General features: G+C 39.6%; 2 protein-coding genes across 2 annotated transcripts in view; both read right to left on the bottom strand.

Annotated features, from left to right (window-relative positions):
- Positions 1 to 12,112, bottom strand: part of LOC129761802 (uncharacterized) — a 652,040-nt gene that overhangs the window by 497,779 nt on the left and 142,149 nt on the right. The window lies entirely within an intron of this gene.
- On the bottom strand, positions 6,793 to 7,350 carry LOC129761102 (GATA zinc finger domain-containing protein 15-like). Its single transcript, XM_055758805.1, has one exon. It carries the CDS (start codon positions 7,348 to 7,350, stop codon positions 6,793 to 6,795), a length of 558 nt encoding a protein of 185 aa, XP_055614780.1.

Below are 12,112 nucleotides of genomic sequence, written 5' to 3'. Positions count from 1 at the left end.
TCTTCATCTAATAGCTGATTCTCGTCCGCATCCGCTTCTTCTGGAGAATCACATCCGAAAAACTCTTCACTTGATTCATTGGACTCGTCGCTATCAGATTCAGTTTTTCTGGACAGATGAACTGGAACTTCTTCGAATTTTCGCTCTTTTGGGACACTTGACACATCTTTCATCTGTTTGTCTTTAATCGCCTCTAGAAATTTTACGTCACGGCTTACCACAATTTTTCCAGTTTTCGTATCTAGCAATCTGTATGCCTTGCTTTCAGAACAGTATCCAACAAACGTCATCTTCACAGCTTTGTCGTCAAGTTTCTTCCGCTTCTGTGGAGGTATCCAAACATAAGCATCGCATCCAAAAAATCTCCATGTGGCTCAAATCCGGCTTCCTGTTAAACCAGATTTCATACGGTGTAGTCCCAATCGCCCTGGACGGAAGTCTGTTCTGGATATACACGGCAGTGTTCATTGCTTCAGCCCAGAAGCGTCGTGGCAGTCCTGCGTCCAATAGCATACAAAGTCCCATCTCGTTGAGTGTTCTATTTTTTCTCTCAGCAACACCATTCTGCTGTGGGGCGTATCCAGCTGTGTACTCTGCTCGGATACCTTCATCTGCATAAAATTTCCGAATGCTATTTCCGGTGTACTCACCTCCACGATCAGAACGAATAACTTTAGGTTTTCTACCGAATTGATTCTGCGTGAAGCGGACATATTCACGAATTTTATTTTCCGCTTCGGACTTGGATTTGAGAAAATAAATCACGGTATATCGGCTGTGATCATCAATCATGGTCATGTAGAACTTACATCCGCCAGGAGTTTCCGTCATTGGACCGCACAAGTCACTATGAACAATATCGAGTATCTCCTTTGACTTTTTCTCTGCTGGAGACGGAAACGATGGACGTGACATCTTCGCTTTAACACAGCACTCACATGTCATACGGATTCCACATTTCACCATTTTTATTCCAGTTGCGAATCCTTTTCGCTCAAGCTCCGCGATTGCTTCAGGATCTCTGTGTCCAAGTTTACGATGCCATGTATGAATACATTCTTCACTGTGCTTCGGATCTCCTACCATCAGGGACTTCTCACATGCCAAGTTGAGGCGATATAGACCAGCAGACTTATTCGCCGTTGCAATTATTCTTCCTTTGAATCGTAACAAGCACATTTCTCCTACAAATTCCGTTTTGACACCCTTTTCCGTCAGTTTTCCGATAGACACTAAACTACCTTCCAGATCAGGCGCGTAAATCACATCAGTCAGAGTTATTTTCACAATCTGCCTATGATCGTCCAAGCATTCGATTACACAATCTCCGATTCCTTCTGTGCGTAACATTTTTCCATCGGCAGTTGACATCACAGGACACACACTGCTATCTAGACGTATGAAAACACTTCTGTCATTCGTCAAATGCGACGTTGCACCGGAATCAATCACCCACGGCCAGGATTTCGCACTTTTCCCTACGGATTTCACCATGAACGTAAAATCATTTAACTCATTTTCGCGCACATTTTTAGCCTTTTCTTTGGGCTTCTTCTTGTAATTTTTCTCTCCAACACTTTTGTTTTCAGAAAGATAAATTTTACACTCCCGCTTCTTATGACCTGCTTTGCCACAGTGAAAACAGGACAGCACCTTCGGACGAGCTCCCACCTTCAGTGCCTGCTCGTTCGCCTCGCTACTGGAATCCTTCCGCTTATCAGCTTCATCCATTAATTTCGCCTTAACCATTGCCATCGTCAGATCCTCCTCATTTCGAGCCTCCAACGCCATAATCAGGGGAGTGAAAGAATCCGGAAGCCCTCGGAGAACCAACGCAACCTTGAGGCATTCCTGCATTTCAAAACCTGCATTTTCCAGTCGTACGTACAGTTTTTCGATAGCTTCAAAATACGCCTCCATATCGTCTCCCATCTTGTAGTTGAGATTCGTGATTTGCTTCAGTGTTGATACCTTCTGTCCTAGAGTCAATTTACTGTGGTGTTCCTTCAGCGCATTCCAGGTTGCCTTCGCCGTGTTTGTAGACCGAATCAAATGGATCTGACTCTCCTCCACCAGCAGCTGGATCGTAGTTAACGTTTTCTCATCACCGTCCGCCCAAGCATCCGTTACAGGGTCTGGAGCAGTCCCCGGATCCACATACTTCCACAAAGATTCACGCCGCAACAATGCCTTCACACAAAACGCCCACGACTCGTAGTTTGTATTATTTAACTTCACAATCCTGGTCCACTCCATCACGATCTCTTCACAAATTTTCAGAACCTTCTCTTGAAAACAAAATGTTCTTCAAAGCGATAGCGTATAACTGAATCTCAATTCCTCCGAGCTCAGTCTGGGCCCATAACCTATTGGAAGTTTTGCGTAGACTCTCGGATTATGGAAAAGAGAATAAATACGTGCTAACTGCTTGAGGTTCAAACGACTTATAAGAAAATTTATTTTATTAACTCTGGCAAATCAACAATATAATTACTATGGTAATAACAGCGATGTTGCTATGATCAACAGTTCCGACGTTCTTTTAGGCTTTTAATATTGATTAGCATACAGCGTGCTTCATATGGAGGTAGATGATATGAAGACCAGCCTAGTTTACGAAGTGCAAATAACAAAAATTGTTTTTGTACAGATTCTATTCTGTCTTCGTGTGAAGTTATGTAGGGGGACCATACAATACTACAGTATTCGAGAATTGATCTGACGTATGTAATATACAATGTTTTTATTGTGTACGGATCGTGGAAATGGTAACTAAAGCGTTTAATGAAGCTCAACATATTATTTGCTCTATGGATGATTGTATTATAATGATCCACGAAGGTTAGTTTCGAATCTAAGATCACACCTGAATCTCTTACTCGTTGACATCTACTGATGGGTTGATTAACCAGTATAACACCATTGTTCAATGGTGTTCTTCTTCTTGTAAAAGTAATCAAAGTGCATTTCCTAACATTGAGCTGTAATAAACTCTTAGTGCACCAATTATAAACTATGTCAACTTCATTTTTTAGGGGGTCTTCGTAGCCACTTGGTTACGCGTTCGCTTACTAAGCGATCGATCGTGAGTTCAAACTCAGGGCCCTCAATTGACCATCTTTGTGTTGTTATAGAATAATTACGTCCACGCAACCATCATCAGCTATGGAGATCGATCCACGGTGGAACAAAGATCGATTCATCCATACAACTGCTCTGCTCTGCAAGAAACATCGGGCTGCTGTTCTATAAATAACCCAACAATGATCAATATCAACTGTCTCCGCTGTCTGGTCTGCTGAACAATGGAAGAACAGATAGAATACCCTTACGCCGAAATGGCTACTAGAGTGTAATTTACCATAATGTAATGGAACAGAAAACCTAACGCCTAAATGGCTACTACTTCTATTGTGTAATTTACAATTTATAGAAACATAAACATATGTACATGTACACGATAAAAACCCGGCTCTGTTACAGAGAAAATGCTAATGAGCCTGATAAATAAATAAATGGGATAAAAAAAACCTCATTTTTGAATGTTTGAGAGTCTTCTTCATTCTTTATTTCCATATACAGTTTCATATCATCTGCGTAGATAAGTGCCTTAACACTGTTAAGAAAAACGCAAACATCATTAACAAATAAAATGAACAAAAGTGGCCCCAAATGAGAGCCTTGAGGAACTCCGGATGTAACAAATATTGGTTTTGAAATTTCCCCATTAAAACTTACCATTTGGGTGCGGTCAGTCAAATATGATTCTAGCCATTTCAATAGCTTGACTTCTATCCCTTTTTTTGAAGTTTAAGAAGGAGTAAGGGTATATCAACACGATCGAAAGCCTTACTAAAGTCAGTGTATAGAGCTTCAACTTGATTACCATTATCCACTGCATTCAAAGTGAATGTGACAAATTCCAGCAAATTTGTTGTTGTTGATCGTCCTTTGAAAAAACCGTGTTGCTTATTCGTAATTCGTGTCTTTAGTTGTTGAAAAAGTTTTTGGTTTATTATGGCTTCAAAGAGTTTTGGAATGCAAGAAATAATTGCTACTCCACGATAATTTCTTACATCGGATCTATTACCGGATTTGAATATAGGTACAAGAAAAGAGTTTTTCCATATTTTTGTGAACCTTTCTGATTCCAATGACGTATTGAAAAGCCATAAAAGTGGATGAGTTAATTCAGATGCCAATTTTTTTATAAAAACCGGTGGAATTCCGTCAGGACCTGGCCCTTTCGAGACATCGAGCTTATTTAATGCTTCAACATTTTCAATGTAAGTTAGTTTTCTGACTCCAACATCACATGGAAATTCTGGAAGAAATGCAAAGAAGTCACGATCTCGGTCCTCCTCAGCTGTTACAATATAAACTTCTTGAAAAAATGTTGCAAAGAAGTTGCAAATTTTTTCTGGGTCATTCCCCACGGTATCGTCGAGGTGCATGCGTGATGGAAAACCATTGCTTTTTAATTTTGTTTTTATGTAATTAAACAAACTTTTCGGGTTAGATTTTATGTCCGACTCTGTTTTTAAGCTGTAATCTTCAAAAGCGCTATTAACAGTTGAGTTGAGCTGTTCGCAAATGTTCAGATATTTTTGGAGATTAGCGTCAGATTTGTATTTCTTATAAAGTTTATGTGCCTTCTGTTTTTTTATTTTTTAGATTATTTATGCTTTTATTAAACCAAATCGGATATTTTGTGTTCATATTTCTCCTTTTTCGTCTTCTTGGTATCTCCTGCTCTAAAATTTCATTGATCATCGAGTAAAAAGTCGTCACTGCTACTTCAATGTTTTCCACACTTCTAAATAAATCCTGCCAGTTGATATAGTTAAGCTTACACCTAATTGATTGGTAATTTGCTTTAGTGTAATCAGAGACTTCCTCAAATTCATAATCAAATGGTTTTTGTGTGTTATCTATAAATATAGAATATTCGATAGCTGTGTGGAAAGCTTCATTTTTCCAAAGTGGAGTTAATGATTCGGTCACACAAAAATCTTCGGTCATATTTGTCAACAAGAAATTCAAGAAGCATTTCTGTCGATTCTGAACATTGTTTATTTGATTCAACCCAAGACCGGCTATTTCATCAAAAATAAATTGCAGAGTCTGATTATCACCAACAACTGGAAGCAAGATAAATTCATTTTCAGAATCAGTGATAAAGTCCGCATTTCGTTGATTGAAATCTCCGTATATATGGATTTTTGATTCTGGTGCAAAGGAAGATAAAATATTTTCAGCAACTTCAAAGAATTTCTCATAACAACTAAGTTGAGCACGATCAGGGGGGAAGTAAACAGATGCAAATATATGTATCTCTCCCGCAATAAGTGCTTTGACCCACACTTGCTCAAACTCGTCGAATTCTGTTGTTGGAATATGTTCTGAATTTATTAATGAATTAATAGCAATAAGGACGCCGCCTCCCGATTTTTTATGGGATTTGTGAGGATTACGGTCATCTCTGAAGACATTAAAACGATTTCCGTATACTTCCTCGCTTCTAACACTATCATCCCAACTTGTCTCTGTGGCCATAATTATCGAGAAAGAAGAATTCAGAACATTAATTTGGATTTCTTTCATTTTAGGTGGACTTTTCATACGGTTGAAATTTTGACAGTATATCAAAATTTCAACTACATTTAGTTGTTGAGGCGAGGAAGATGGTTCATTATCTACTACTTGGTATGACGAGGCATACAAATTGTTAAAACTTACTACTTCTCCTTGGTGTGAAGCTGACAATTGATTATCTTCTGGGACGTCTGATTTCGTTAATGGAAACATCTCCTCCTGAGAAGATGTCATGTCTTGCCTTACGCCAGGAAGTGGCGAGTTGTCATCCTCCAATGGGTTCGTCAATTCCGGGGAAAACACGAATGCCTGCATGAATATATGTTGCACGGTGCAGCTGTAGAGTCTCCCGAAGTCATGCAGCAGGACGAATGTGCTTGAACGCAATGTGGTACGTTGGGTGCCATGTAGGGGTTGAGAATTTCCCCTCTTTCAAATTGTATTGGTCGATAGCTAGCCGGTAGTCCAGAGAATTGATACTTCGCTGCCGCCAGAAGCTCTCTGTTCGTTGGAAGTTGGATGTTTCTGTGTTGACCGCTAGCCATGTTTCCAAGTATACCTCTGTTATTGATGTTATTCCTGTTATTGATGGGGTTGTTTCGATTGTTGTTTCTGTGGTTGTTGTTGTTATTGTTACGGTTAGTGTGATTGCTCCTGTTGTTGTTGTTATTGTTGTTGATACTGTTATTGTTGTTATTGTTGTTGTTGTTGTTGTTGTTGTTGTTGTTGTTGTTGTTGTTGTTGTTGTTGTTGTTGTTGTTGTTGGTGTTGGTGTTATTGTTACGATTGTTGTTACTGTTGTTGTTACTGTTGTTATTACGGTTGCTATTGTTGTTGTCGTTGTTGTAGTTGTTGTTACGGATGTTGTGATTATTCCTATTATTGTTGTTGTTGTTGTTATTTCTTCTTCTTCTTCTTCTTCTTCTTCTTCTTCTTCAATGGCACTAACGTTCCTAGAGGAACTTCGCCGTCTCAACGTAGTATTACTTGCGTCATTTTTATTAGTACTTAGTTGAGATTTCTATGCCAAATAACACGCCTTGAATGCATTCTGAGTGGCAAGCTCTAGAATACGCGTGATCACAGTGCAAGTCGGAGGAAATTTCGTTGACGAAAAATTCCCCCGACCAGAACGGGAATCGAACCCGAACACCCGGCATGTTAGTTATGACGCTAACCACTCGGCCACGGGAGCACTTAGTTGTTATTTCTACGATTGTTGAAATTATTCCTATTCCTGCTGCCATTGTTAGGGCTACCATTGTATCTGTTATTATTATTATTGTTGTATCGGCGATTTTGCTTACGCCATTTTCTGGCTTTATCTACCTCTTCTTGTTGTTCTATTCTACGGAGTTGCCGTGCATCATACTCAGACCAATCTGCCTTCCATCTCCTTGTTGAATCCAAAATTCTCCAGCCTGAGTTCTCTGGAGGGTAAAATGGGGGATTAACTGGAGGAGTAAGTTCCGCACGCAACTCATCAGCTAGACTGGGACAGGACTCCGGTGGAGGTGGTAGCATATGTTCAACATTGTTTCCTGTTGATATAATAACGGCTGACAATGTTCTTAATTTCTCTAATATTTCTATTTCGACTTGACTATCCTGTGGGGTTTGATTAATGTTTGCCGTTATTTCCAGTGACAAATTCCCCAGTTGTTGAATTTCTTCCCGCATTTGGCTGAGATCGCGATTCAATTCCATCGTCGTTGATTTAATATAATCCGCTATATTCTCTTTCATGTTACTCATTGCGATGTCAATGAGTGACGTAATATGATTTTTTATCGTGACCGCAAAGAGATTGCTGCTTTTATTTGCGGACAATTCATTTTTCAGATCGACGAGCTGACCCTCAAGTCTGTCGACGGCTTCATGTACAACACTTGCATTTTGTTGTTGCAGTGTCAGCCGATGGATCACTTTCGTATTGTATTGTAGTTGCTCGTTGATTTTTTTTTTGCTGCTCGGTAAGTTCACTAAAGTCCAACTCGGCGCGTACGTAATTCTGGCACTTGTTACAGCACGGTATAACATATGACGTAATGTCAACGCTCTTCTTGCGATGTACGCCGATGCAGGCGGCGTGGAATCGTCGCGGGCAGCTAGCACATTTCCACAAATTGACACTGTCGTTGATTCCGGTATCACAGCAAATTTCGCATGTTGATTTTTTATTTACGTTTATACGTTACACTGGGTGAAAAACTAGGTCAATATAACTGAATCGTTTGCAAAATAACTGAATTTATTCGCGGGTGCTTCGAGCAATTTGAAAACACGTCCACTCTGATCGAAGGCTAGAATATATGTGAGGTGCAATAAAAGTTTCTATGGTGGTTAGACTCTCCACACCCTTCTCTAAGGGGGGGCTGCCATACAAATAAAACACAAATTTCTGCATTACTCGAAAATTAATCAAGAAAATGGAATCAAATTTGGCATGTGGAGGTTTTAGGGTGCAGTCAATGTTTTTTATGATGGTTAGACTCATTACCCCCCTCTCTAAGGGGTGCTGTCATACAAATAAAACACAAATTTCTGCATTATTCGAGAATTAATCAAAAAATGGAACCACACATCTTTGATGACCCACTAAAAGCTACGAGAGCTCGGATGGGATGTCCTATTGCACCGACCGTATAGTCCAGACCTGGCTCCAAATGATTATCATCTCTTCCGGTCCATGCAAAACACTCTTTGTGATACTAAGCTGGCCTCAAAGGAGGCCTGCGAAAACTGGCTGTCTGAGTTTTTTGCAATTAAGAAAGGGGGTTTTATAAGCGGGGGGATAATTAATTTGCTTTCTAAATGGCAACAAGTTTGCCAACGAAACGGCGCATATTGGACTTATCAGAAATCGATCAGAAATACGACATTTCTTTTTCCCCAACCCTATATATTATTTTCTTCAATATAAAAAATTGTTATGGAGTACCAAAATCGATTGACGCAAAAATTTCATCAGTCCTTCATGAAATGACGGAGCAATAAGCGTTTGAAATTGCACTATTTTCACGATATGCTCGATTTTCGATTTTCAATTTGTACCCCAATATGTTCCCAAAAGACGTAATCCTACGTCAAAAAAGCGTTTGCACACACACACACACATGAAAATCATGCAGTGCATGGCAGTTATCAATACTAACACACTAGAATATCAATTGAAGCGTAGTTTGTTTACAATGACATAAAGCAGCAAGATCATCACCTGATCTTATAGAAATTGAAAAGAGTGTATTTACCCGAACGCATGTATCAACATCTGGTACTACATCAATGAAATTGTGTTTCTCGGATTGTATTCTTGTTTCCGAGAGCAACTTTAAAGACTTCTTCTAAGGTTGATGAACAACCACAAACAACTTCAAAAACCCGATTGACGGAATTTGTGTTTTCTGAATAATATGCTCTATTTTTATCACATTTTCAAGCCTGTCTTCAGCAACTTGATTGCGATGAAATTGAGCTCTTTCGGCACTAGCCGTGCTGTGTCTTTTCTCATGCCCAAAACATCAACCAAAATATGATGAACGGTCCGTGAGCGGTATTTAATATAAGATATTTAAATTTAAATATATTTAAACATAAATGGCGATTTCCAAGCAGCATTCCTTCTAACTTCTTCCATTGGTCGTCTTTGATGTTTAGCGGGAAGATTTAAAATTACAAATTTCCTATATATATTTGATAGAATTTATGGGAGATAGGGAGTTTAATTCAAAGTTCAGAGTTTTACTGTTAACAACTGGATAGATTAGACGAAGCAATTAAGATTGCTTCGTCGGATTACAATTTGTTCAGATGTAAATATTTTTTATGGAAACATATTGTCCCTCATACGAGCTTACATTACAGAGCTCACAGAAAATCAGTTTTTCGCCGATAAACCACAAGTGTTCTATACAATATGTAAAATTTATCGAGATTCAATAGCATTAGCATTAGAATTGACATTGAGCAAGTCGCACAATATCGTAGGTGGTACAAATTCAGAACTGTTAAGCTAGAAAACTAGCCTCCATCTGTTGCTGATGATTAGTAATATCTCTTAGAGAGGGGGAAGTGTTCCCGTGGCCGAGTCGTTAGCGTTCCAAATTATCATGCCGAGGGTTCGGGTTCGATTCCCGTTCTGGCCGGGGGATTTTTCGTTAAAGAAAATTCTTTCGGCTTGCACTGTGGTCACGCGTATTCTAGAGCTTGCCACTCCAGAGTAAATTCCAAGGCGTGTTATTCGGCATAAAAATCTCAACCAAGTACTACTAATAAAAATGACGCAAGTATTGCTACGTTGAGCAGGTAAAAGTTCCACTGGAACGTTAGTGCCATCCAAGAAGAAGAAAAAGAAGTGGTCCGCTACTAAGCGAACGATCATGAGCTCATAACGCAGGGCCCTTAAATTTGTGTGTTATTCTACATCCTTCTACATCCACGCAACAATCATCATGTGACGGTAATCCCAGCCTCTTACCGCTCACATTACGGTCTGCTGCATCGGTAATTGGCACTATTAATAACACAACAATGGAAGCCTCATATCAACAGTCCCGCTGTGAACGTTCGCACAAAAGGAATATTCTTACGCCAAAAACAGGCGACATTTGTTGTGTATCGATAGAATAGGAATACTCTTACGCCTAAATGACTACTGTGTAATGGATACAAAATGTTTATCGATAAGATAGGAATACTCTTACGCTAAAAATAGTCACTGTGTAATATACAACAAAAAAATCCCTTAGCTGAAGACTTTTTTCCCCAACAGTTAAGAATGGTCCTTGCCACGTCCTTACAACTGCTAAGGAAATGGAAGGAATGTTAGTTCAACATTTACTTAACACTAGAACTGCCGACGTTTGATATATACCTAGTTCAACCGCACCCGTCAAATTGACGGATACGTGATAAGCGCTTTTGTTGTATTTTTGACTTAGTTTATGTTAATAAGAGAATGTGATTTCACAAAAATAACATTTAATATAACACTTTATATGTTTATAATAAAAAAATAAATAAAAACGGTTTATCTTGGATTGGGGAAAAAGAAATGTCGTATATTGTCAGGGGCAAGGGGACGAATGATTGTCTTGTGTTGCTTTCTTCAGAAATTCAAATGGCTTACGCCGAAAAAAAACAAATGGCTCCAGTATTCTTGGACATAAAGGGGGACATAAAGGGACATAAAACACACCTCATTAAACTCGAGCGAATTCAGTATCTTTGTCTCCGTATTGCGTTGGGATGTATGCCTTCAACGCATACCATGAGTCTCGAGGTTTTGGCAGGCGTACTCCCACTAAAAGATCGCTTCAATTTATTATCTCTTCGGTTCCTCATCCGGTGTAAGGTTATGAATCCATTGGTGATCGGAAATTTTGAGCATCTGATCGGACTAAATTTTCATTCTGGATTCATGACTTCATATCATGAATTCATCTCCATGCAGGTTGATCCTTCTTCGTATATTTCCAACCGTGTTTGTTTTCCTGACTACATCAATTCCTCTGTACATTTTGATCTGTTCATGAAGGAGAAAATCCATGGAATTCCAGATTATCATCGATCGGGGATCGTTCCTACGATCTTCAATGCAAAGTATGGGCGTATCAATTGTGATAATATGTACTTTACTGATGGGTCCTCTATGAATGAGTCCACAGGATTTGGAGTGTTCAACGAATTTTTTAGCACCTCCCACAGTCTTCAGAATCCTTGCTCAGTGTATATTGCTGAATTGGCAGCGTCGCCTCACGACCTGTTGAACACTATTACATTGTAACGGATAGTCTTAGCTCTGTCGAAGCTATCCGTTCAGTGAGGCCGGAAAAGCACTCGCCGTACTTCCATGAGAGAATACGAGAAATTTTGAGTGCTTTAACCAGACGCTGTTATGTCATTACCTTTGTCTGGGTCCCTTATGTCATTACCTTTGTCTGGACGCTGTTATGTCATTACCTTTGTCTGGGTCTCTTCACATTGCTCAATTCCGGGTAATGAGAGGGCTGACTCATTGGCAAAGGTAGGTGCAATTAAAGGCGATATTTATCAGCGTCAAATCGCCTTCCATGAATTTTATTCTTTAGTCCGTAGAAATACCATCGCTAACTGGCAACGTAAGTGGAACGAAGATGAATTGGGTCGGTGGCTTCATTCGATTATCCCTAAGGTTAGCCTCAAACCATGGTTCAAAAGTCTGGACTTGAGTCGGGACTTTATTCGCATCTTCTCTCGACTCATGTCCAATCACTGTTCGTTAGACGCGCTACTCTTTCGTTTTAATCTTGCCGATGGCAATATCTGTGCTTGTGACCAAGGTTACCACGACATCGAACACGTTGTTTGGTCGTGCGAGGTGTATCTTGTTGCCAGATCGAATTTAGAAAACTCTCTTCGGGCCAGAGGAAGACAGCCCAATGTGCCGGTGAGAGATGTGTTGGCTCGGTTAGACCTTGATTACATGTCCCAAATATATGTCTTCTTAAAAGTTATCGATCTTCGTGTGTGATTGTCC

Source organism: Toxorhynchites rutilus, chromosome 1 (assembly GCF_029784135.1).
Source record: "Toxorhynchites rutilus septentrionalis strain SRP chromosome 1, ASM2978413v1, whole genome shotgun sequence".
NCBI classification, from domain to species: Eukaryota; Metazoa; Arthropoda; class Insecta; order Diptera; family Culicidae; genus Toxorhynchites; species Toxorhynchites rutilus.
The sequence above is the reverse complement of the archived record's forward strand: the minus strand, read 5'-3'. Positions and strand labels throughout refer to the sequence as shown.

Coding starts and splice junctions, on each gene's coding strand:
- LOC129761102 (XM_055758805.1), bottom strand. CDS start 7,350: ATGAGTAACATGAAAGAGAATATAGCGGATTATATTAAATCAACGACG.